The sequence below is a fragment of the Pseudopodoces humilis genome, chromosome 3 (assembly GCF_049639895.1).
Source record: "Pseudopodoces humilis isolate 2021_Gansu_Grassland_sample_001 chromosome 3, ASM4963989v1, whole genome shotgun sequence".
NCBI classification, from domain to species: Eukaryota; Metazoa; Chordata; class Aves; order Passeriformes; family Paridae; genus Pseudopodoces; species Pseudopodoces humilis.
The window spans coordinates 31,907,279-31,934,083 of NC_142202.1; the positions used below are offsets into that span (position 1 = coordinate 31,907,279).

At 49.8% G+C, this 26,805-nt stretch overlaps 1 protein-coding gene across 7 annotated transcripts; it reads right to left on the reverse strand.

The window, feature by feature from the left end:
* Positions 1-3,354: 3,354 nt before the first annotated feature.
* VEGFA (vascular endothelial growth factor A) lies at positions 3,355-26,530 on the reverse strand. Of its 7 annotated transcripts, XM_088052429.1 has the most exons (10): positions 25,496-26,530; positions 19,700-19,751; positions 14,459-14,655; positions 12,669-12,745; positions 12,220-12,252; positions 10,196-10,277; positions 10,008-10,105; positions 9,398-9,712; positions 8,127-8,258; positions 3,355-5,881 (listed from the first exon to the last, which is right to left on the reverse strand). In XM_088052429.1, exons 1-10 carry the CDS (start codon positions 25,559-25,561, stop codon positions 5,860-5,862), a joined length of 1,074 nt encoding a protein of 357 aa, XP_087908555.1. In that variant the 5' UTR covers positions 25,562-26,530; the 3' UTR covers positions 3,355-5,859. The 7 variants fall into 7 exon arrangements, with proteins under 7 accessions (XP_087908555.1, XP_087908554.1, XP_014114850.1 ...); XM_088052428.1 differs by lacking the exon at positions 8,127-8,258 and having other exon boundaries at positions 25,496-26,327; XM_014259375.2 differs by lacking the exons at positions 10,008-10,105; positions 10,196-10,277 and adding an exon at positions 11,913-12,059 and having other exon boundaries at positions 9,398-9,469; positions 25,496-26,327.
* Positions 26,531-26,805: the final 275 nt, after the last annotated feature.

The window sequence follows — 26,805 nt, forward strand, 5'->3', positions numbered from 1 at the left end:
AAAGATGGGGCTTTTTTTTTTTTTTCATTCCCAATGAAGTGTCTGGGGCATCTGAAAAAGTGAGGTAAAAATATAGAGCACAAACCAGCAAGATTAGCCCCATGTCACAATGTACAGGTATAGCCCAGAACTGCATCTCTCAGCTGTGGGCAGAATAGCACTGCTCGCCTGGATGTATGGAGGCAGCTCAGGCAGCAAGTTTAAAGAAATCCTTATCAAAAGGCCTTTTTTGGCCTTGGGAAGCCAGCCTTCGGCAGGTAAACAGGTGGCACTTGCCCAACAAGCCCACTTCCCTTTTGTAACTCTGTAATCACCTCACACAGACAGCGAGTTGCACCTCTGGAGATACTATCCTAAGGTAGGCAGCCAGCAAACCTCTGACATTTGAAGGGGAACCTGACCCTTCTCCCCTTCATGATTCAAAGCCCTTGGGATCCTCCCAACTCCCCACACCAAAGGGCAAGCCTTCCCCACAGCTGTGGTCAGGCATTCTCTGCATTCCTTTTGCACCCTCCTTCACTCCTGTGCAGGGGATATCACCTCCCTGCTCTTATCCACAGCTTGCCACCTCTTACGAGATCTGGAGCACTTGGCTGCTCTGGGATGGCCAGCAGCTCAGCCACCCCATCGTGAAGGGTGTCAGGTGCTGTGGGGCACAGCAAGGGCCAGCAGCTGCTTGTGGGGTGGCACAGTGCCACCAGGGCCACCTTGGCCTGGCCCCAAATAGGGAGCTGGGAGCAAGCACGGTGCTTGCCCAGACCAGGACTGCAGACCTTGTGCTGGATGATCTGGATTATTCATGAATTTCAGCCATCCCAAGCACAGAGAGACTGCCTGCACACTCATCACATGGACTACTATAAAAATACCTATCTCTCACTACCAAAGGTCCCATGAGCAGACAGAGGAGGACATGGCCTGTGAAATGAATTTCATTTGGGCTTCTAAGGTCCTCTGTGGGACCATCCTGAAGGACAGGAGATTTATAGGGACTTCTAACACAGGCACTGTAGGTGGTGATGGAGCCCAAGCAGAGCCTGGCTGACATACAGACCTGATAAGCAGTGCAAGACATCAACAACAAGGGGTTAAACCAGCTAGCAGGTGCCAAAAGGGAGAGACAGACAGGGTTTCCAACCAAAAGCACTCTTTATTCCATTGCTAGTGGATTTTCTGTTGTCTCCCCAGGGCACCCTTTACTGCCTTTCACGGTGTCTCCACTCTCTGAATCACACAGTAAATGCAGCAGGCACGAGGAAAGCATCAGCTGGCTGCCTGAAGATAGCATTTTAGTTAGCCAGCAACCAAAACGTGGACGTGACCAGAAGCCTTTCAGGGAAAGTTCTCGTGCACAGGGTGAAAGCCTGTATGACGAGATCAGAGTGCCAGCGTGAAAACCTGGCCTCCCTCCATGTGTCCTCACCTCACCTTGGGCCAGGGCACAGGCAAGCCAGGTGCAAACTCTGGGTAGGGTGAGGGGCAACTGCTCTCCTATGTCCCAGCCTCTCCAAAGGGTTCTCAATCACGTACAGCCTCTCCAACCAGCCTGAGCTCACTTCCAACACCAAGCTATGATCACCTTACTCACAAGAGATGACAGCCCAGTTATACCCACCCTGGAGAATAAGGAAGAGTTGGACTGCTTCCAGGGCCCCAGGTAAACCCCATCAGAGCTGGCTTGGGCAGGGCCTTGCTGCAGTTTGAGCAAGCTACCTCAAACATCCAGCATCCACACAAACAAATTCTGAGTTGTCCCATCTGAAATATGCTATCCAGCCACTGTCTCATGAAGAAGTGGCTATCAGGTGACCTTGATCTGCAGATATCCTACCTCTCATGAGCCCTTGGAGGTAGGAAAAGAGAGGAGCACCAGGAATAGCCAGCCCAGCTTGCCATTGGTGGGACAGGGTTTGATGGGTTGATGAGGGTTTGATGTGTTGTGACTGACAGGAACATGCTGATTCATCCATCCAGGAGACCTGGGTCACTCCATGCTGAGATTTCACATCCAGCTTAGCCCAGGAGAGAAGCACGTACCTGCTGGTTTCAATTTTTCCAATTTGATGACTTGTAAACATTTCCCAGGTCACAAACAGGCGGTGCAGGTCTCCTGAGGATAGGCTTGCTGTCTTCATCACCTTGCACAGCCACAAGCAAAAGAGCCCACAGATCCACACAGAACAAAAGCCAGTGATGAATATACAAGGGAAGCAACTTCTTGGGTTCTTCATGCAGAAACATCCAGGTGGCTCACATTCTCACCTCACTGCTCCAGTCCACAAGACGTTACTGAACACAGTCAACCAAAGTGTCCTCAGGTACTCATCCTCTTTCCTTCGCTCCACACTCCTCTGAGGGAGTGACTGCAGGTCCACCTGTTGAGCTACCGGAGTCCATGCTAGATAGAAGCCAGATTCTTTACCTTTGCAAGAGCAGGAATGATGCAGCCATGAATTTAGTGGTCTGTATTACCCTAAGTGAGACGCCTCCCAGACGCCCAGGAAACATCCTGCATGCTCCTTTCCAGTGTGGACAGATGACTGATGCATGACACATTCATCTCCATGGATGACGAGGAAATTACACCACTGCCAAAGTTTTTTCTCCTAGACCCCAAAGGACATAAAGATGCAATGGTATCAAGATCCCTCATGAAGTCATAAGCACTGTCAGAACTAAACAGTTTTTTGTTCAACGTTATCCAGAATGGCAAGGTCTGGCTGAGCCATCCCTGACAATGAGTTACATACACACCAAGTCCATTACCAGAAAGGGCAGGCTCACAGCATTACTTTCACCTTGGATTGTAAATTCCACCAGGATTGCATCTACTCATGCCTGTACACTATCCAGCTCATGGGACTTGGCTCCTGACAAGAAAGAAGCAGGGCTGGGACCATCACCACACTGCTCAGCATCAGGATGGGAAGGAACCCAGGAGTCCTGCCCCCTTGGTCCTGCCCATCACACCACCCTCTTCTCACCAAGCAGGGAACTTGAGCTGAGCTCCATGCAAGGATTCTGGTGCCTACTTCCCATTCATTTCAACAGGTTTTAGATACCTAGATGCTTTTGGAGGCTCTGGGCCCAAATCTGAGAGTCCAATTGGTAGGTTGCTGATGCCCTGTAGCCTCCAGAGGCAATGCTGGAGAAAATGTCACACAATGGAAGAAAACCAGGATGCAAGGCAGAAGGAGAAGGCAAAGGAAATCAATGTCAGAATTAAATTCTTTAATACAAAAAAAAGTTTGTTTGTCGTTGTCGTCGTTGTTTTAAGATATATCTGTAATTTCTTTGTTTAAAAATAAATATGTACTAAGGAATATCTTGAAAAAATTCACTAGACACAATATGTAGTGTTAATATCTTTTTTCCCCGCAATTATTACAGATAAACAGTAGCACCAATAAATAAAACGATAACAAATATTAAAATTAAAAAGGAAAGAGATTCAAGATGTAGAACTTTCTATTTTTTCCTGTTTCTTCTTTTTACATATATAAAAAAATCGTAGTGTCTATTTAATCCGAATCACACATATACATAAACATATATATATATACAAACACATAGCCAAATATATATATATATAGTATGTAGATGTATATCTAACCGTTGTCTCAATAGGAATGTGTAGGGGTAGGTGTTAGAGAAATTAATTAAATAACTGCCCATAACATGCTACTGACTCTGCCAACAATTGGGGAGAGACGGGATGGGACAACAGGAAGGTTAAATTTATACACAACCAGTACAAAAAAAAAAAAAAAAAAAAAAAAAAAAAAAAAAAAAGTACGGCTTATAAATAGTTGAAATTAAATATTAACAAAGAATACTGAAAAATCCCTACTCTTTAATTAAATTATCTGTTTAATTTCTAATTTAAAAAGGGATATTAAATAAGTATATAAAACACTTTTTCTTCCCTCCCCCGATCAGAAGCCTCTGTCTTGCACACGATGCAGCATGAGTATTCTACATTGCAGATGCAAGCACCCACCCGTGTGTTTTCTCTCCTTCTGAAAGCCATCAGTTGGATGGGGAGATCCTAGTGGTTAGTAGTCATTTGTTGTGAGTCTGTTTTTAGACTGTCTTGTCTTTTTGGAAGCTTTCTGTGTTGTACATTGTCAGGCGTTGAAAATTCAATTGCAGATGATGTTTGTCAGCATTCTGACACAGACTGAGTACCTTTTTGATTATTATTATTATTAATAATAATTTTAATCACAGAACTAGATTATATATTTCCACATAGACGTACAAACATACTTTCAGGGGCGCGTGTGTGTGCAGGCGTGTGTAAGGTGGGTTTCATGTACATCACAGCCTACACTGCAGATACACACATAGCCAAGAACCTCAGGACACAGCTAAGGGACTCCAGCTGCCTTCACATTTGATTCCCCAGCCCAAGACATGGAAAAGGAGCCTGATATTTACAGTACGTCATTAAAAAAAATCTTGACGTTCTTAAGGGTCATTCACACTGGGCACACAAACTGAAGGCAGCAAAAGTTGCTTTCTTTTTTTCCCCCTTCAATCTTGGCATACATATATATTATTTTTTATATATATATATGTATAAAAATAAATATATATATATAAAAAAGAGATAAAAACACATACATACATATATACATACACACAAATTCATACATTCACATACATACACACACACCCACTACTGTGTATATACTTTTGATTAATATCCCTTTCCAGAAATGTTCCATAAGCATCTTGGATGCTCTTGAGTGGCAGCTCTGTGCATGAAGAAAGCAGACAGTGCTGAACAACTGTGTGGCTATGCACCGGTCCCCGTTCTTGCTTCAGCACACTGTAGACCTTGTGTCCTTCTGCAGCCACCAAGGGCGGGAAATCTAGACTCCTGTGATTATTCCTTGAACAGAAAGTCAGTGCGCGTCAGCTGCCCACCATCCTTAAGAGAAGCCAGCATGTCTCTCTGGCAAAGGTTCTACAGCAAATAAAGTCAACACAAAATGTACACTGACATTCCATGTCCCAGCAAGGCAGGCAGGTTATGAGACGAGTAAGGGCGAAGGCTGGGGGAACAGAGGGGAGGAGGAATCCTTGATCACGGAGATGGCCATTTCCTTGGCCTTTGACCCATCGCACCCTAGAATGCCACTCTTTGGAACTCCCTGCCCATCCTCTCCATCACCTCTCCTCCCTGTCCCAGGCAAGGAGAAGGTGGTTTGTGGTACAGCACACTCTACAGAGAAACAGCGGAGGCCACACAAGTCAGTTAGAGTTAAGAAGTTTACACCCAGCGCTTCTACTCAAGTCCATTCTTAGCTTGTATCTTATGCCCCAAGTAGCCCGCTTGTGTCCACAGCAGTTGAGTATTATCCAGTGAAGACACCAATAACATTAGCAATGTTAAAAAAAATAATCAGTATGTATATATATATATATACATATATATATATATATATAATATATGTGTGTGTGTGTGTGTGGTTAAGATATACATATATGTATATATAGATGTGGTTAAAATATATATACATATATATATATGTATATGCATGTATACACACATATATATGTATGCATGGGAAAACCCATCAAATACACCCCTATAAGTCTTCCTGGCTCTGTTATTTAGCAGCATAAAAAGAAAAATAAAATAAAACAGTTCAAAACCCAAAGGTGAATTCTGTGCGGCGGGTGCCTTGGGGAATGTTCCTTCCGGAGTCCATCGTCCGTACTGAAAGTGCTGTGCTCTACCGATCCTTCATTTTTAGGGTTCATTTGGATTAGTGTTTTGTTTTGTTTTATTCTGTCCAGGTGAGAAATCAGGCTCCAGAAACAGGGCTGTTTCCCCTTCTTTTCCGCTGCTCACCGTCTAGGTTTTTCACATCTGTCAAAGAGAAGAAGGAAGGAAAAAAAGAGCACAGGGGTTAATGTTTGTAATGGGAGTGCAACTAGGGCAGGGAAGGGAAGTAAGGGTGGTGGCTAATGTGTTTAAGAGCACATGGTGTTAAGACATGACATGACCGTCACTGGTGGGGTGAAGTGCTGTGCAGATGGGCAAATCAGCTGAGAATCTCTACCCCACAAATGGGTCAATGAATTCTATTCCACCAGGCTCACCTAGACAGAGCAGGGGGAATACTCAAACAGGTAAATTTAGGAGCAGAATCAGTGGCATCCTCACAAAAAATCTGAGTGTCTTGTTTGTATCTTTGCACACCACACACACAAATACACACAAACATAGAAAAACAAGGCTAAGCAATACATGCAGAGACACGCCCTCAGCTCTCCATCTAGCCTCTTGTTTGGAAGCAGTGCAGACAACAAGACCTCATGCAGGCAAGAAGGTGAAAAGTAAGTGCTTTTCATTCCACTAGCTGCTGTGAGTGGGGGTTAGCACCACTGAACAGCTGTGCCCTGAAGAAGCAGCAGCAGAAATGAGAATTTACCCTCCCCTGTAGGTCCCAGTTCTAATTCTACAAGAAAGAGCAAGATGGACTTCAGTTTAACCAGCTTTTTATCTGGAAACTGATAAGCTAACCACTCCTATGACTCCTTCCCATTTTTCTGGCCAACATATCACCTCTGGAAACCTCTCTTAGTGCCCATTATCCCATCACAGAGAGGGACTAGTAAGAGAAAACTAGCAAACCCCTTCTATCATCATGACTTTTTCAGAGTATTGTTTGGCTTTTCATTGTATTTGTTACTGTTTCTCACCCTCCAAACTCTGTGGAGTAATTATCAGTTTCTCTGGACTTTGGAAAAGAAGAAGGAGGAAAAGGCCAACATTAAGTCTGGTCTCAGACTTCAGGGGTTTTGCTCGCTAGGAGAAGTTTAACTCTGGAAGTTGCTCTACTCTGGCGCCTCCATCAATTACTTTCCCACTGAAATTAGAGCACCCCAGAAAAATTCTCTGTATACAGAGCAACTTCCATCATACTAACAGTGCCAATGCCTCTCTGGCTTGGACTCAAAACATTTTCACACCCAAAGGAAGCACTTGCTACTTGTATCAGCCTTAGCCACCTAGCCAATGGATATCTCCTCTTTTCGGGATACAGCCACAGAGGACTCTGGATCGCTCTCCCTTGTATTCTCCTATTGAGCTGCTGCCACTGCAATACTGCAGAAACAGGAACAATCTCCTAGACCTCTGTGAAAGGGATCCGAGTTCAGAGTCACAGCCAAGTGCTCATTAGCAACCCTATTTATATATCTCCGTCTACACAGGTAGGATGATCTCACACCCGAGGTGCACACATAGCTTGTTCGAATCAAGACACCCCAATGCACTCACCAAAGTGCTCAGGTGAGAACTGGGAATCGGTTTTCTTATGTGTCTGCGCCACAGATGGTGTGTGACAGCACTCAGATGACACATGCACAGCATAGATCTCCAAACTAACACTAACCCCACAGTGCCTTTATGTCTCCCACCTCACACCTGAAATACACACCTCTGCCTTCACCCAGAGTCAGACTTAAATCTGCTGTATTCCATTCACAGTCCTGAGTGCAGCCTCTGAAACCACAACTCTGGACAGGACATGGACAGGGAACTGTGACCACAGTACAAGACGACAGGGTGCTCTCCCTGGCTTTTAGAAGAACAAAGAGGCAAAGGAGAATGTAGGCTCAGCCTTGAGGGAGGCTCCTACTGGCTTTCTTCATTCTGCACAAACTAGAGCATCTACAAGCCACAGAAAAAGGGCTTGGAAGACAGGGGTGGTCAAATCCTAGTCAGTTGAGGATTTGTCTTTGTCCAACGGTATGCTCAGAGTTGTGTACAGGTAAGGTACAGAGGGGTACAGACCCTCCCCCTGCCTACCTCAGCAACATGAACTCCATTATCCTATTGTATGGTAAAGAATACCTGGGATACGAAGGGCCTGTCTCTGGGAGCCATTCCCATTCAAGTCCTGAGAGCACACCTGAAACGCACAGCTGGCCTCTGACACAAGGAAACAGTCCTCATCCCAGTTAGCCCCTCTGCTTGCCGGGCCCACGTAGGACAGAGAAAAGTAATCAAATAGCACTGGTGCCAGAAGTCAGCAGGAAGCAAGCTCCCCCCATCTTTCTCTTTCTCTCTCTTTCTCTTTGTGTGTTTCATCCTTCAGGACACAAACCTGCAAGTGCGCTCGTTTAACTCAAGCTGCCTCGACTTGCAACGTGAGTCTGTGAATTTGCAGGAACATTTACAGGTCTGGGGATCTTGTACAAACAAGTGCTTTCTCCTCTCTGAGCAAGGCTCACAGTGACTGCAAAAAGGCAAAAGGAAAGATGTCTAAGCTACAGCGCTTCAGCAGAAAGAAAATACACATGCAACACCCTGAACATCAAAGCAATCCCCTTGCCCCCTCCCGCAGCCCCCATGCTGCCCACTGGAGTGCCACGGGCTGATGGATTTTCCAGCAGCACCTCAACAGCCCCAGGACAGCAACCCCTTGCATTAGCATAGAGAAAGAAAACAGGCCTTCTGCACAGTATTCACAAATGCTGCATTGGATCCATTGGCTCAGGCCAGAGGGAGTAAGAAGGGGAAAGCAAGGATGGGAAGGTGAGAGGTCCCAGCCAGCTATTGACACATCAATGAAAGAAGTTCTCTGAAGGGGACTATTTGAGTAGAAAGAGGCCAGCGGCTAAACAAGTTTAAATACACAGGGTCTATCCTTCCCTGGAAAGCAGCTGGGCTCCAGCATCATATGCTAATCTCTGCAGCTGGCACTGCCCTCCTTTCTGTAAGCCCCATCCCAACTTTGCCACCTAAGCGTCTCCTATGGAGGGGCCATGAATTTACAATGCAGAATTTTGTGAACCACCATGAGAGAGGCAGAGCAGAAGAGACAGGGAGACAAGCCACCAAATCCAGCAGAAAGAGAGAAAAAAAAAAAAAACAGACAGAGATCCCCCCTGGCTCCCCAGCACCCCCTCTCTGGCTTCCCGCTGTCCCCCTTCTCCTTTCCACCTGTGACTCCACCAGACACGCACGCACATGTGCACACGCACGCGCACACACACATACACACATGCATGGTAGATGTCAGCCTGCCTGTCACCAGTCATCATAGCAGTGAGGGCATGAGACAAGTGGTGGAAAGCAGAAGACAGAGCTGCAACTGAAAGGCGTGAAGAAGTGCAGGGTACTCGTCCACCCACCACACTCTTGTGCCTTGGGACAATGGTCACCACTGATGATTAGAGAGCCAAGCAAGCTAAAGGCAGCTTCCCTGAGATAGCCTTAGTGCCAGAGCAGTGCCACCACCAGTGCTGCCCCTGCAGGATCTGCAGCCCACCAGTGACTGGGAGGGGAGGGTGAGATTTGAGCAAGCAGCAAGCAGGCAGACTGGTTTGGGGAGAGGGAGGGAAGAGAGTCTACAAGCAGAGGACACAAACGTACAAGCTGAGTGGTTTGTACCGGCCTTTCTTGCGCTTTCTCTTTTGACCCTTCCCCCTTCCTCGCTTTGATTTTCTGGAAGAAAAACAAAAAAAAAAAAAAAAAAGAGAAAGAGAGAGAGGGGGAAAGAAAGGGAGAGAGAGAGAAAACGGAAGAAAACGCAAGGAAGAAGAGGAAAAAAATACAGCCATGTGCCTTGCTGGGAGGGGAGAAGCACATGAGGCAGGACTGGAGAGTAAATCCCAGGGCCGAAGCACAGATCTCCACCTCGCACACACATTCACCGGCTCCGGCGCTCCTGTCAGCTCCGCAAACAGCCTGCCCACAGCCAAGCAAACACCAGGGAACTCAGAAGAGACTGTGTCCTGCAAGGCTGCTGCGAGCAGAGGTGGATCTGCTGGAGCCTCAGAGGGGCACCTTCCCCCTCCAGAGAGGGGTAGTGGGAAAGGGGCAGGGGGTGAGAGGGAGAAGGAACAGAAAGCTTTGTGAAAGCATCACACCACCGCAGTGAGTGCAGACAACCATTCCAGGCGACAAGCACAGGCGCACAACAACTGACAAAAGGCAACCAGAGTGAAAGGACTCTCCTCAGGTTAGAGGAAACAACTCTGACCTGATGGACTGCACAGCACTGGGCCTAGCTGAAGGGGCAGCTGAGCTCCAACAGCTCTGCTGCAGGGCGGGTGCCAATCCTGCCCTGAGATGGGAGCACTACGCAGACAAGGGAAGAGATTTGATCTACACAGCACTGCTGTGTGGGAGAGGGTTATCCAACCTGAAGGCTTTGCTCATTCACCTCACCTCCTGCCTGTGGTTCAGAGGACTCCAGGAGACCTTACTTGGATGTCTGTAACATCTCCTCTGGCAGCCTCCATTCTGAGTACTGAAGAGTAAAGAGGGGGAAGAGGAAGGCCTGACCTAGTTATTTTACCCAGGAGAAAACCAGCAGGCAGCTTTCAGTTCTTCCCTCCTTCCCCTCCTGTCACCTTCCACGTGGATCTGCCATACAAACAAGCAGATGGAGCCAAGGTACTGACTCCATTCTGAAAAATTCACCAGTTGACTCATTCTTGGGCAGGAGCTGAGCAGGCAGGAGCTAGGACATGTAGTTATGGACACTAACCATGGATCCCTATGGGCCATTTGAGAGCACAGGGAGTGAGGGAGGCTGGAGCCTGTACTTCTCCTTGAGCCACATTAGCACAGAAGCAAGGGAGAGACATGCAAGGAAAAGGCCCTAGGCAAACCACCAGGGCTTGTCAGGCAAATGAGTCCCATCTCTGAGGCGGTTCAGCAAAGGCTCCCTCATTCTCTGGTGCAGCCCACCTCGGAGAGAGCTGTCAAAGGGAATTGGGGAGACAGAAGAGAAAGCACCATAGGTGTCTCCTAGGCCCTGTTCAAGTTGTCTCACTGGAACAAGTGTCAGAGCATCAGCTCAGTCCCAGTTCTGCCCTACATGTCAGGCAGGAGTCACAGGGAGACGGTGAGGGGAAGAAAATCAACCTGAAGGGAGGAGAGGGGTACCAATATAACAAGGCTTTCAATCCAGCACAAATCAAAGCACACCAGTCTCTCCAATCCCTTCCCTTCCCTTCCTTCCCTGGCGAGTGCAGAACCAGCAAAGAGCAGGCAAGGTGCTGTTAGAAAAGGAAAGTGAATGCAACACAATCCGAGCTGGCTGCTACACCCACACCCCATCCTCACCAGAGCTCACACAGACCAAACTCTCACACACCTTCAAACTACAGAGCCACACAGACCGACCGGCCCCGACCGGCCCTGTGCAGAGAGGACTGTTGGCTGCACGCAGTCTCATGCAGCCAGGAGCAGATTTCCAGGGGGAGGAGGAGAGGCTGGAAGGCAGCTAGAAACATACAACCACCAGGAGAGGGGTGAAAGAAGCTCTCTCTCTCTCTCCTGTTTGCTCCCTCTGTCTCAGATTCAGTCGCATCTCCAAATATTCACTCCTTCCTCTCCAACTCCACACCTCTAAACGGCAGTTGCTTTCCCAGTCATGCACAGTCCAGCTGATCCTCTCACTCAGAGAGATCATTCTTTCTTTTTAATGTTGTTTCATATTTTATGCGCGTCCCTGCAACTACTGCAGGATTAGACTTACTTTTCTACTTTCCACAACCTTTTTACTGTGGGGAGAAGTAAATGGAAGGTTGTGACTTAACCTTCTTCAGGCCACCAAAGCAAATCTATCATATTCAAAAAATGCTTCATGAAAGCTTTCACTGAGACCCAGCTAGGACATCCACCTCCCTTTACACCCTCCCAGGTCCCCACCCAACCAAAACCAGCGTCACATCCTGCATGGCATCAGTCCTGCCTCCACCAGGCCTCTACTTCCACCTCTCCCTGTAGCCAGCGGAGTTCCTACCAAAGCTGCTGTGAAAGAAGCCAGCAAGTACTCACTCAAGCAGCAAGAAAAAAATTACTAATAAAGGAAGGCAGCAATTTGCAGTAACCAGAAACACCCCAGGAAGAGGGAAGGGGACAATGGGGGCTGCACCTTGAATCCATTCCAGCAGGACAAACACGATGGGACTTCCCTGACTTGGGAAAAAGCATTAGGAATGACTGCCATGGCCATGGGTCATGCAAGGTCCATGTCTGGAGTATGAAGGAATGACCATCAGATCTGAGTTTCTGTGACCACCTGGAATGGATTCAGAGCATCGCCCCATGCAGTACCATATGCCATTTCCAAAAACACCTTAAAGTGAGTATATCCAACCAAAGGAAAGGGCATGGGGAAGTGGGGAGAGGAAATGCCAACCAACCACCAAAAGAGAAAGGAGGAAAGGCTTGTCACTTACTTTTCTTGTTTGTTTTTGACATCTTTCTTTGGTCTGTGGGGAAAGACAGAACAAAGGCCTCATTAGAAGAGAGTTTATCACATATACTTCTGATATCATCCCCAGTTCCCATCAAGTCCAGGGAAGGACATGTACAGGCAGCATTGCAGGATGCCCATGGCACAGGTGAAGTGGTCCGTCTCAAAGTGCTTTTGCTCTCCTGTTGACCCATGCTGGTGGCTAGTGCCAAAAGATCCCAGGATGTAAGTCAGCACTGTCCACCTGTGATAGCTAGAGATGGAAGAGCCCTGACAGCAGAGGGCTTTTTTTCCCAGGCTCAACCATCCCACTGCAAACCAACCAAGTAGGCTGCAGAAGTGTCTGAACAAGAGTCCCAACCCAATGGCAGAAAAAAGGAAAGGCTCAGAGTAAGTTTATTGCAAGAGGAACCAGTGTTGCTCCATTCTCACCTGCAGTCACATTTACTGTGCTGTAAGAAGCTCATGTGTGATATGTGCTGACTCTGATGGGGTTTAATTCTCATGATCTGGAATGAAAGAAACAGAGAGGGTCACTGCCTGTTCACTCTTCATCTTCAAATCAGGCTGTTGTACAGCAAAGCACTAACACCCCAGGTGCTCCTGGGAAGAGCAGGGCAGAGTTCGAGCTAGCTCTGAGGCCCTGTACTCCCAGTCAGAAAAGGCCTTTGATCACATGCGAGCAGCAACACCAGACTTGTGCCAAAGCTCTGTTTGCTCATGCATGTCTGGTGCCAGCTCTGGTGGACTGCCTTGGAGACAGGCATGGGAGAGGGTATACCACCATAGCAAGGTTCTCAATGAGCCCTCCCTGGCTGATGCTGGACAAACAGTAGCTGAACATCCAGCCTGATCGTGCACAAGCCATGCTCAGTCGCACGCAAAGGTCCCAGTTGAAAATTCCAAATCCAGGTCCTCTTCCTTATGCCACCATTCCTTCCCAGCTGACATCTCACTTTCTCAGTAACTTGACACACAAAAGAAATCTGGAGATCTGTGTTTTAAAGAGTCCTGGAAAGCTAGACATCACCCACACCCAAGCCCCAGGTACCTCCAGGGAAGTTATTGAGAAGCTATGGAGTATTGTCACATTCTCTTAACCCAGAACACAGACGGAAGACTAGCTCTAGAGATCTGCTTAAGTGCCTCTGACTCTTTACAGGCATGCAGGCATACCAGTCAAGAACTATAATTCAGCAAGGAATGGTAGGAAGAAAACCATCCCTAGCTACATCAAGCTAGTATGGTCTGGCCCAGGCTGGAGCCTTCAAGTGGAGAAGTAGTATAGGGAACCATGAGAGGGCATAGGCAGGTTCTTCAACAGAGTTCCAACACAGCCCAAATTTCAAGTAAAAGGACCTGCTGGTAAATCACTTAGTACTGCACATCTCTCATCAATATTAAAAAGTGACAGCAATATTTACAGTGGCCATTTAAGAGGCTAAGGGACAAAAGTAGGTGAGGGAGCCATGGGTTACAGGTAAGGGGCACCAGCATGATTTTGGACATGAGCTGGGATCCAGCCTCACAGACAAGGGCAGTAACAAAGCTCTCTAAAGCAATCTACATCTTCCCCATTGGCCCAGCCTTTGCTATCATGTCCACCTCTGTCTCTTCCAAGAAATGAATTCAGCAGCCTCCAAACAAAAGAAGATGCCCAGAGGCAGAAAGGCTTTTCCAGGTGACACAGAAGCAGATTGTTTCTTAGAGCCCCTTTAACCCCTACAGTGCCAGGGTAGCTAATGACCCAAATTCCCTGCTCTGTTGGTACAGGCTGACCTCACATGCCCTTCAGGAGAGAGTACCAACAGGTTCTCCCCTTTTGCCCTACTCAGCTGGGTCAGAACAGCAGCTGTGTGTAGAATTAAGGTGGAGCAAGAACCAAGGAATATGTTCTTTGAGAACTTGGGAGGTAACACCACCAGAAATGCTCCTTTGCATTCTCTAAGCACGAAGCGCTCGTTTGCAGAAACACTCCTTTGCATGCTCCTACCTACTGTATTTGGGCAAGAGCCAAAAAACAGACTTTCCTCTTAGCTTTAAAGAGACATGGGCGACTCATCTTTTAACCCTGTGTGGTTTAACACAGAGCACCAGAGTCAGAAGACAAGTTCCCTGGGGTAGGTTGCATTTCCTCTGAATTAGCTGGGAGTTGGGGTGGCTGTGATGGCTGACTTGCTTCCTTCCAACCGTGCATGGCAGATTGCAAGCTGGACCCTCACCTCCATTGTGACGTTGTACACATCCACAGGGACACATTCTAGGCCCTCATCGCCGCAGCAACCCGCACATCTCATCAGAGGCACACAGGATGGCTTGAATATGTACTCCACCTCATCAGGGTACTCCTGGAAAATGTCCACCAGGGTCTCAATAGTCCTGCAGAAGCTGCGCTCGTAGACTTCCAGGAATTTGATAACTAAAAGAGGAATGGAGGGAATAAGTTAATGCAAACTTAGCCCAAGAATGTCTAGTGCTTCACCCCTTAAAGTGAGCCAGACAGTTGCAACAGAGCTACCCTATGCTCTTCACTAACAGTCTTGCAGGCCTAAATCCTTTGTCTGTGCTCTACATACACACACATCAAGTGGGAAGGGAAAAAATCATCTACGGCTGCTTCAGGGCAAAGGCAAGATGGACAAAAGAGCCTCACTGTTTGCCTCCCTGGTACCATGATGCATGCCACAGGTGACTATTCCCCAAACCTCTTCTCTGCTATTCCCCATATAGTGGCATGCTGCCACTAAGAATATCAGATCAGCCAAAAAGCTGCAGGAGATAATCTGCACTCTGGATTAAGGCCCTTCACTGGTTTGCCCTTTACTCCCTTTCAAAACAGCCAGTGGATGCCCCAGTGGGTTTTAAAGTCAGAAGCATCCTTTGTACAGACCTCAGCACACAAACACTTCTAAGAGCAAGCAGAGGCTCTGAACCATGGAGCTATGCATCTTTACCCTTCCTGTCATCTATGTCTTTTGGCCATGCAGAACATCCACCTCAGCAGGTCATCACGGAACCATGACAGCATCCACTACAAAGTGACAGCCTCCAAGTCTCCACACTGACCACCATCCCACATTGAAGAACCAAGCCACCCACTGAAAGATTCAAAGTAGGCTCACAGCACCCCCAGGATTAACCAGACTATATATTTGGCTACTGAACCACAATGAGACAGTGTAGGAGGGGGAACAGGGTGGATCTGCCATTATCCCATGCCTTCCCTACAAATGGAGCAAACACTAACTGCTTGCGATCTGCACTGATTTCACAAGTATTTCTCAATGTTTCCCAGTCTCTTGCCAAAGCTTCACTCTGCTGCTTGGTCAAGGGTTGGAGAGGTTTAAAGAGATGAAAGATAGTATAGATAAGTACACACACATACAAACCCTGGGCGCTAGTACAGTACTGCAAACAATGAGTACCTGGAGTCCTCCAGGCCTCCTAGCTGTAGCACCACACTGGCAACTGAGGATGTCTCACATGATCAGAGGGTAAGAGTATGCACAAGGAGAGAGTACCTGCCCCATGCTGTAATGATACACCTGTACAGTATGCAGAGTCCTCTAGCACCAAGGTTGATAACTCAGAGTGATAAGAGCAAACTGCTTGCATCATGGAAAATCATGGTCTCCAGTAAGCGTTTCTGAAGTGCCCTGAACTTGTGACAAACTGGCATAAAGGTTACTCTGCCACAAAAATGCAAAAGCTGCAGGGCTTGGAGCTCACAGCCCGCAGTTAATTGTTGAAAGTTAATTCTAGGTCATACAGGGCTGACAGTGCCATAGTGCTGAGAGCGGGTACAAGAGGGGAGGAACTTCCATCCAAGGAGTTTGAAGTGTCAGAGAGAGTGAGCAGCTATTAAAAGAGAAAGTGGCTTGTGAAAGGGAAATGTAGCCTGGCAGGCATGGACTGCTTTGTTGGTATTCCTTGTCTAGAAGACAACATGTTTCTATTCCTTGTTCCTTACTCTTCCCTCCTCCCCTAACTGCCGTATGTCTCCTGTCTGCTCTCCTATCTTGTCTGTGACTACCTCGTTCTCCTCCTTTTTCCTGTTCTCCTTTGGAGTGACTTTAGTCACCGCCTATGTTCCAACAAGTTGAACAATTTAATATGTGGGAAATTCTGCAGGCACAAAGATAATCGCTGAACTGCACTGTTGATTATTCACACTATGCCAGACACAGGATCTGAGAACTCTGGCAGTAAAGGCATAGTTCAGGATAAAAATGCTTACAGACCTACATCAAGGGGAGAGACAGAAAGTAAGAGGGAGGGAAAGCAGCAGTTACCTGTGCGGATCAAATGCTGCTCACCACACCAGTCTGGGGCATAAAGGAGGCAGAAACCGAAACAGAGTAGAAAAGTAAAGTGAAACTGACCAACGTCTGCCACGCTTTTCTAAATGTTTGCACTATCCAAGCATTTGGATTACACCAGAGAATCCAGAATAACAGATTGGCCCCAGAACAGCACATTCAACTTCTTTCGTAGGGCCTTTACTTTCACAGCTGCACCCTGACAACTATACTTTAGAACTGGGAGATTTGACAGGACTTAAGCCTTCCCATGAACAATCTGGGAGTTTCTACCTTTACTTTAACATGTGATGGTTTTCCAAAGTCTGAATCAGCCTTTGAAAAGGAACCAGGGAATCTTTCCCTAGCTGCCAGTCAGAAAATCTTACCACAAAAGGCATCTTGCCTTACTCTGCTGGACACAGAACATTCACATGGAGGCTGTGCAACACTGGTTCATTTGCACAGTTACCACCCAAACCAAACTGGAGCACATGACTGAGGTACAGTCAACCTCACAGCAAAGCCCTGCCCCTTTTATCATATACTTACACTTACTCCTGTCTACTGGGACTTAGATTCCACACTTTGCTGGGCTGATTCTGCCTGTGCTTTCTTTCCACTGGTTGTGTCATGAATGGAAGAAAGTCTCTTTCATGGGGAACACAGGAAGGTCACCAAAGGACTAACTGCTAGGTCTGCTCCTATCCTGTAGTCTGAGTTTCAGACCACATTAGAAGTTAATCCCACAATTAACTCACACTCCTACCCTGCAAAGCACCACGAGATTTGAGTCAGGTTCTTTGTCGTGAATGGAGGGGAAGTAAGGTTAAAACCAAGACAGGACCCACATTAACTCTTCAACACAGAGTTTAAGTTCAAGCAGTCAAGTGATAACATGCTGGACTAGAAAAAGGAGAAAGTCTGTGATCATTTTGTCTCCCTCCCCATCAACGGCTTAGCAGCAATATAGACACACTACTATTTTAAAAATAAAAGTGCAGCCACAAGTGGTGGTGGTTTCCTTTATTTATACCAGAAAAATCTTCTCCTGTGAAACAAAGAGTGTTTGTCTGACTCCTCTACAACTTCCTGTGCCCCAAAACATGTGGAAACCTCTCCTGAGCACAAAAGGGTAGAGGCTGAAGCTAAAATAACAGTCTCCAAATAGAATTAAGTCCACCCCAAATAAAAACCTGTCACAGCTTGATGGGTCAGAGAAAGCATAAAATGGCCAAAGACACAAACCCACCCTTCACCCCAAGCCCTAAGAGCTTCAGTGGAAGGGACTGTCCTTGGTTAACAGAAGCTCATCATCATCTCTTCACAGATGAGAAACTGAGCTACACAGAGAGGACCTCTAAGGTCAAACCACAGAAGCAGAGCCAGGAAGTGCCAGGAGTCCTGATTTCTATTTCACAGATGTATCTACATCACAGAACCTGAAATAGCAGCAAGACAACAACACCAAAGTCTCACCACTTATATTGCCACACCAGCTTCTACTGCAATCCCATCAGACTTCTTGTGACAGAAGTTAATTCTGCTTTATTCTTTCCCTCCACAGGAGGGATTTGTTGGACACAACAAATGGCACAGATGAGTACTAGCTCTTTTCTACCAACAGCAGAGGACTGGTTACCAAAATAAGCCTCACAGCAGGCTCCATCTTGATCCCGCTAGAGTCACTGAACCTTCTTCTGTTGACTTCAGCAGGAGCAAGGGTCAAGAACAACAGACAGCAGCCCACCAGCAAACCAGAAATTTTGGCTGTGCAAAATGGACACCTATACCAAGCACAGTTTGCCACAAGCCTCTGGCGACACACATGGAGTCTGTCACACCAATAAAGTTACAGAAATTGAAACTGACAGCTACGGGGAAAAAAAAAAAAAAAAAAAAAAGAAAAAAAAAGCCAATCTCGGCCCACACTGCTGGAGCCCTCTGCTGACCTCCAGCTGGAATAACGCTGAAGGTCACAGCCCATGGGGACCCTGCAAGACGTCTGCCAGACCCTGCCATGCAACAAGCGATCTGCTCTGCTATGCAGTTAAGGGGAAAATACGGTTAGGATGGTCTTAAAACAGGTGATGATCACCTCAGCCTGAAGGTTCCGAAGTTCACAGCCCTTTTATCCCACTGCTGAACTGAGGTGTGTGGAGAGAAGCCGACCTCCTGACACACAGGGCTTCACTAGACAGGGAGCTCACAGGAGGCGTCTCTGACTAAGCCACGGGCTGACTGTCCTTCTGGTCTACATTTACTTCCATGAACCAATGAGGCAGGGGACACCGTCACAACCTGGCCTTTGGGCAACCAGAAAGACACAAGATCACAGCACCTGGAAAGGCACCACCTTGTTTCCCCGCCAGGCAATGGTCCTGTCCATACTGGACCACCAGGAACAAATCAGTAGAACCTATCAGATCACAGTGCTGTTTCCTGAATCGGCAAAGTCTGCTAGCCCAAACCAGAATAAAAAGGTGTATTTTTCAAGCCTGGCTCTTTACAATTTCCTGACTGCAGGGGTATCTGACATTGCTGGGAGGCATGAGCCTAGAAAACCATCCTAGATTGTCCCTTTCTCCTTCTCTTACTCAGAGACCTGCCGTCTGGGGGCTGCTCTGGCCTTTGTTCGGGGATCAGCCCTGGCCACCCAGCTGGGCATCACCAGCACCACCGGGAGAGAGGTGGGCAGCAAAATTTGACAAATCCCTTCCTATAGCACTGTGGCGAATCCTGAGCAAACTACTCACCGCTACTCAGCTCTTTGTGTGCCCCCGTGTGTGCGCAGATAAGATATATATATATATATATATATATATATATATAAATGAGCGTGCGTATGTGCACCAGCGCACGCACGCAGTTTCCCTCAGAGTTGTGGTAAGCCAGGGGCGGGCTGGGCCAGCCCTGCTACCCGCCCTGGCACCGCGGCCGCCCCGGAGCCCGTCCCCACGGCCACCCCCGGCCCGGCCCGGGCCCGCGGCGTGGGGCGGGGACGCTGAGGCCGCCACGAAGGGGTTGATGGCGGCGGCACCTCCCGCCGGCAGCCCCCGGTCCCGCTGCCCGGAAGGTGGCGGTGTTGGCCGCCGGTGGCTCCGGGGGCTCCTTCCCCCCAACCCCGGGTCGTCCCCACCCGCCGGGAAGCCACCCAGCGCTTACCTTCATTGGGTTTCCGCTCCCCATCCCCCAGAGCGGGCGCAGCCTTCGACAACTGCAAAGACAACAGAGAATCAGTCACAACACGGAACCGTGACGAGGTCCCGGGGCGCAGGAGTTCCCGGGCAGGGGCCCCGGGGCTCCCGGTCCCGCCGGGCAAGGGGCGGAGGGAGCCCCGGCGGGAGGGGGCGCCCCTGAGGCGGAGCCGCTCCCCCCGGCGGACAGAGGAACCTTTTGTTCCGCCGTCCCCGGGGGAGCCGAGAGGGGCACGGGCAGCCCGGGCTGAGGGACGGGGCTGGCAAAGCGATGTGGCGGGCCCGAGAGAGGCCCTGAAGGGAGAAACGCGTCCCCGGGGAACTGCTGTCAGTGACCTCGGGCAAACGCCGGGAGCAAATGCGAGCCCGGTGGAGAAAGTAACGGGGTGACCTGCTGCTGCCGCCAACACGACCGGCGGGCCCGGGCGCCACTTCTACCCGTGAAGGTGAATCTGGCCCGGGAGGGCAGAAAGGGGAGAAGGGCAGCCAGGCACAGAAGGGCATCGGTCCCCTCTCAATGTCACAGATGTCTGTCACCCAGCAGTGGTGGCCACGGAGGTGTCGGCATCTGGCCGGGTGTCAGGGCGATTAACTGTGACAGCACCACTTTGCCGACTGACGCCGCCAAACCGCCCGGGTTTTCTTCCTCTCTGATGGAAGGGAGGGCGACGCGCGCCCTCACCTAGTGGTCCCAGTCCCCAGCCCCTGCATGGATCCCGTTCCTGCGCTCCACAGCTTCCCCTGGGCCAAAAATGAAAAGGCTGCAAGCTCTGCAGTGACTCCTGATGCCTTTTGGGACTGGGGCCATTTCCAAAGCACTGATGCAGGCAGGAGTGGTGACAGGTAACCCACCCCCAAAATGGTATGAAGAAATATTACACCACTTTACTAAGAAAGTCTTTTTAATTCCAGGTGAAACAGGAACACCACTCCTCCTACTCTTCGTGAGGGCTTTAGCTCTGACGTAACTTTCCAGCCAGGTCAGGCTTCCCCCTGCTGTTCTGTTCTGAACCAAAATGGAAAAGGCCCAACTTTACTTCACTTCCCCGAGGTATGTTTGCACCTGTGTGATGCTATGCACCCCAGAACTTGCTGCCTTTCAGCAGATGCCCATAAGAAGCATGGGGATCTGTACAAAATACTGCTTTGTCAGCAATATGCTATGTTCAGGCTTAGAAAAAGGCCCTCTGATCTTCTAGCTGAAGGCAGAACTGAATTAAGGCCAAGTCCACCCCAAGCTCACAAGAGGAATCTGCCACCTATGGTCTTCTAAGCAGTCCTGTGCACAGGGCAGCACCACCATCCAAGCAGCTGAAAGTGTCAGCTTTTAAAAGAAGGGGACAAGAGAGCCAGCTAGAAGCCCCTCTCCCAGACATTCCTTTGTGTCTGTGCATAGTTTCCTTTGTCTAAGGTCCCCCTGACCGAACTTCTTTCTCATTTCAACCACAGTCTTTCTATACCTGGGCATAACTTACCAACCCAGATCTGAGCTGCCCCATGAGTGGATCTATTTCCTCTCTGGGGATGAGGGGGCTGTGTGCTCAGTCTCAGTACTCTGACAACACTTTAAAAAGCATGTTCCTAGAAACAGTTTCATTCCTGAAGTGTGAAGGTCACTGCAACAGCACAAACAAAATGGAAGCGGCAGAGACTGCAGCGGCCTTCCAAAGCCACTCAGTGCCTGACAATCTATGGGTAAAAAGAGAACCACTTCAAGGGCAGAAAAGCCTCAATCTTCCATGGCACAGGAAGAGGATCATGAGGCAAGTCAGTTTATTCAACTCACAACGTCCCCAAGACTTTTCACGGAGGGATTTCTGGTTCACACACAAAATGACATGACAGACTGAGCAAAATTAGCTTGGAGACACTTTGAGGGGCATTTTTATCCATTCTCTATGCAAAACTACCCAGCCAGCTGCCAAGCCCACTGCCTCCTCACATGCAAGCACACAGGCTGCACAAGTGATGAGAAGCAGAAGCAAGCCACACGCTTTCGCTACTCACATGCGCCTAGCCAGCACCTTGCCCTGCCCCTGATGTAGTGGAAAAGGAGCCAGTGCTCACCTGGACATGGGATGTGATCTGACCCCAAAGATGGGAAACAAGATCGGTGCAAAGTGGGCAAAGAGCTTCTGAGCCTTCCCAGGGGAGCTCTCAGCAGAAACGAGAAAGGTTTCCCAGAACTATCAGTAACACACTCTGCTCACTATTCCAAGAAACTTTCCTGCCCTTTCAGCAGCGCTTTTCACCTGTGCCTAGTGCCCTCAAAGCATGTCCACTAGAACAGCAGGTGAGGCAGGGCCTTGTGCTTCACTTCAAAACAGTCTGCTACGTATCAGACATGGGGAACCAAAAACATTCCTCAGGACAAGCAGGCCAACTGTGCCCTTCAGTAGGAGCCTGAAGGTCATGCTCGCCTCTGCTGGCTTTTGGCATTACCCAACAGTTCTGTAACACAATTTCCTCCCAATAGATTTTCAACATTTCACAGTAGTGTGGAAGCAACCCCTGGCCCGGCCTTGACAGTAGGAAAAACGAGCACAGGAATGGGGCTGACAGAGGAAGCTCCTTTCTTGTGCTCTTTTCAGGTTGTAGCAAATGCACACCCCTCCCTCTGTGGGGTAAAACCTTCCCTAACAAAAAAACTCACTTCACACCATCCATGCATCTGTACCTTCCCCATCCTCCTTCTCCCCCAGTCCCTGTCCAAAGCAAGCTTTTCTCTGAAGGGAGAGAAAAGGTTAATCAAGTCATTCCTCTCTAACCATCACCCCCCCTCACCACCACCACCAGCACTCTTTCTCTCCTTTCCCCTCCCCCTAATCTGTGCAGCCTCATTAAAAGAGCTTTGTAACTGTTTAGGACTGGAACAAACAATCCATCCACTTTGAGAGGGACTCTGGGACAGGAGTTAAGGCACTTCTCATCTTAGGCACTAGAAATTCTCAGCGTTTTCTGCTTAGGAGAGGGGGGTAATGGGACTCACTACACTCCTCCATTGTACATGCATACAGAGGTCAGCAATCCTGCAAGCTGCCAGTATAGCCAAGGAACCTCTGACAGAACAGGCAGGAGAATGATTTTGGGGTTGCTCAGGAATCAGTGAGCCCCTCAGACATCTCTCTTCCCTGCTCCCAGAGGAGTGCTTCTCTTTCCAGCCTGTCCTCAGAGCACAGGAACAGCTCTGGGGAAGGTGACCTGCTGTGTCCCAGCTGCCTAAGGGCTGTGGAAGCAGGTTTTGGTGGTTCCCCATCGTAGCGTGGTACAGAGGCACAGCAAAAGCAGGCAGCCTGGTGGGTCTGCGATCATTAACAGTCTAGTCACAGGCTTGTTCTCCCTCCCTCAGTGTCTGATCACTGCCTCTTCCTATGGCAATACAGCTGCTATATCCAGGTCCCTCTGCTGGTTCAGGGCAGGAGGGGAAGAGCTCCCAGACCATCATCAGGAGTGACCTGTCATCAGGCTGGCAGCAAGACCCACAGATGAATGAAGATGGGCAATAAGTAGCTGCCCCCTGTTCTCTAGGAAAGGGAGGACTGGAAGAGGACAACAGTGCAACCTCTCTAATCCCGTAGTGTGTGAGGACTGCACGCCGCTCAACACAATCAGTCAGCTGGGAGGGTGGCAAAAGTGCCCTTCCCTCCCTTGCCTGCATGGAAAGGCTATTGCCACCAATGTAGGCAGACACCTGTGGCATCAGTGCTGCCCAGACCCAACCATGAAACAATTTCCCACCATCCATGTCTTGCTGCAGGAGCAACCTTAACCTCAGTAAGGAGTCATCCCCCTGAACCTTCACCAGAGGAGCACCGTGATTCCTTCATCCCTTCTCCTTCACTTCCAGGAAAGCTGCGCTGGATCCTGCTTCCCCAACTCAGACTCTGTCAGGGCTTTTATTTAATGCTCTCTAATGTGCCTGGCTAGCTAGATAGATCAGTCTGAGAGCCAGATAAATATTATCATCAAAGCACAAACCCTAGTCCCATGTGAAGAGTCATGCCTTCTGCCATGCTCAGTCATCATCAAGCTGCCTACATGAGATCTGCTGGTATTTCTAATGTTCCTATCACCGTGGTGCCCAGACAACCAACGGACAAATAAGGACAGAATCGAAGGACAGATCTCACCGTCAATCTGCCTAAGCACTTATATAGCCCACATCACCCAGGTACCTGAAGCCCTAGCCATCCCTCTGCAACATTTCCCCCCAAACTCCTGTAATTCTCCCCTACCATTTTTTCCACATTATACTGTTTCCTCATCTGCACCATCCTCTGGCCTAGGAGAAAAAGCAGCATGAGACTTTTATGGAACTCTTGAGGACAGACAGATGTCAACTCTACCTGATCCGCTGTTTCCTCTTCTGGGGAAGAGGAAGGGGAGGGGAAAGGAACAAGGGGAGGGTTAAAGGGTGTTGTCACAGGACACTGATACAGAATTGTCTATACTATAGGTGGGGAACAGATGCTACTGTACGAGTTTACTGAGGAGCTGGGAGGCAAAGAAACCCCTGTTCTGGGTGACAGTGGAAAAACTCCTGGAGAGCAGAAACAATTGTCCCACCAGCCAAATCTGGCAGGAAGGCAGCAGGGAGTTGCTCTGTGCCACACTCAAGTGACAGTGCGCCTCAGTTCCCATCGAGCATGGCCGAGCACAGCCTAATGTGCGGCTGTCACTGGATAAAGTAGAGATATAACAGGCTAGAAACAAAGCGTGCAGTGCTTGCATGACTTCAGTTACAGCTGAAATGGCTCCTAATTGGGGAGTTGCCTTCCAGCATCGGTGCTGAACAAACAATGTGAATAACTGATTAGTTTGCAAGCGACGTTTATTTTCACAATTGTGGGAGATGATCTGGCCTGCGCTCTCTCCAACTGTGGAGAAGAAATGGCAGGAGAGAACTAACCTGTTATAACCTTTAAAACGTAATCCATGCCTGCCTCGTGAACAGCCACTTTCACGTGGGCACTCTGTCTAAACCCCTTAATATCTCTTGGCAACACAGCCCTCTTGACTCTTTAGAAAACAGATTTATAGGACAGGTTTGCAAAGAAAGCTGCCCTTCTTTTTTCTTTAAAATAGGAAAGGAGGAAGAGTTGGTTTCTAATTCCTCAAGAATGACAATGAGGTAAAAGTGACTGAAGAGGAAGAGAAAAATCTTTGGTTTTGTAATCGCGGTGCAGGAAATATATTTTGATTAATTTTTTTTTCCAATCTACAAGAAATTCTGGATCCATTTTGTCCCCTTTGATCTCTTATTTGTTTTTCCAGCTAGGCATTTTGAACTCCACTCGGCGGCACGAACCCGAGCTGGGACCCAAGGCAAATACCGCCGAAACAGCCTTTTGCAATGTCAGGAGACCCGAGGCTGATGCAAGAAGGCAGCGCGCTGCCTCCCTGCCCCAAGCCCCGCCGACCGCAGCGCCCCGGCCCCGGCGGGACCCTCACGGCCGCGTCGCGTTCATGTGCGCGGGCACTCCGCACGGCGCTGCCGCTGCCCCGGGGCCCCGCGGAGCTCCGGCCAGCGCTGGCCCCCCGCCGCAGCACCGCACGCACACGTGTCGGTGCTGTGGGCACCCACTCGCACCCGGCGCCAGCGGCTCGGCCGCACCGCACCGAGCAGGTGGGAGGCAAAGGGTGGGGGGGGGGGGGGGGAAGGGGGGGAGAGAAACCAAAAACAAGGGGGAAAAGTAATTTCGGCCGTCTCCCTTCCCTCCCCCTCCGCTACGCGGGGCACAAAAGCCCTCGTCCCGCCGCTTACCTCCGCGCTCTGCAGATAGAGCAGCGCCGCCAACCCCCAGTGGATCCAAGTGAGCAGAAAGTTCATGGTTGCCGGCGCACGCCGCGAAGCGGGGCCCGCCGTGCTCCGCCTCGCCGTCGCCGCCCCGCCGCCGCCGCCCCGCCGCGCTCTCGCCCGCGCCTCCTCCGTGCCCGCCGCTGCCTCCTGGGGTGCCGCCGGCCGGGCGCTGCGAAGGGTTCCGGGGGAAGGGGAGTTCCTCTTCAGGGTCTCCGGTTTCACCCCTCCATAAGCCCGGCTCTCCGCCGGTCCCCGCTGCTTCTTTCCTTGTGCGCTCCGCCGGGCCGAGCGCAGGCTCCGCGGCCGCCCTGCCGCCGCCCGGCCCCCGCCGCCAGGCAGTCCGAGCTCCACAGCGGCGCCCGTCCGCGGCGCTCTCCCCGCGTCGGGGCAGGCAGGCACCCGCGCTGCGCTCGCTCGGTTTCGCGCACTCACGGCAAAGTTTGCGCGGAAACTTTCAATGCATCTCTTTTCCTGCGCCCCCTCTTCGCGGCGGCTGCCACCGGCGGCTCCCCGAGCCGGGGTCGCCTCCCCAGGGAAAAGGGGCTGATTCCGCCGCCGCTTGGCTCGACCCCTCTCCGCAAATCGGGGTGGTGGTGGCGGAAAGGACGAACAGAGCGTTTTCCTCCTGTCTTCTCTGTTACTGTCTTTTCCTCTCTCTGTCCACCGCTTTAAAAAAAAAAAATCAGAATAGTAATATATGGAGGAAAAAAAAAAAAGAAAAAAATCCAAGCTGGATAGAGAGGGAGGGAACTGGGGCGTGGGAAGGCTCTGTAGGAAAGGGAGGAAAAAAAAAATCCCAGCGGATCAAAGTATAGGTAGGGAAAAAATAAATTAAATGAGAGGATAAAGCAAGGCGACAAGCTAACAGCAGGTCCCGGTGCCCGGGGAAGGCTGCTCCCGCGGCGCGCTGTCCCCCGCCGGCACGGCGTGCGCTCCTCGCCCCCGGCGCGGCGGCAGCCCCGCTCCGCGCACTCCAGCGGCGCCTCCGCGTAGCGCCCGCTCCCCGCGCAGCGCCCGCCCCACCACCCGCCGCTCGTCAGCACTCTGCAACTGATCACAGCGGCCACGGGGAGAGACGCTCCGGCAAGTCCCACCTCCTCGGCGATGGCCCGGCCTTCTCCCCGCCCTCCAAGCTGGCCGCGGAGGCTGTAGCCCCGCGGTTCCGTACGCTGGAGCTGTAGCCCCGCGGCTCGCGCATTTCAAACCCAGCTCCCTTCTCAGCTTTCTCGCCACGCTTTCTGCCGTGCCGATGGATACATGTTCGGGTCAAAATT

What these genes read in the sequence shown, in the direction of transcription:
- VEGFA (XM_088052429.1), bottom strand. Translation starts at nt 25,561, where the DNA reads ATGAACTTTCTGCTCACTTGGATCCACTGGGGGTTGGCGGCGCTGCTC. An exon ending in TCTATCTGCAGAGCGCGGAG is followed by an intron (nt 19,752 to 25,495) that starts GTAAGCGGCGGG and finishes TTGTCTTTGCAG; the next exon opens with TTGTCGAAGGCTGCGCCCGC. An exon ending in GGAGCGGAAACCCAATGAAG is followed by an intron (nt 14,656 to 19,699) that starts GTAAGCGCTGGG and finishes TTCCTCTTTTAG; the next exon opens with TTATCAAATTCCTGGAAGTC.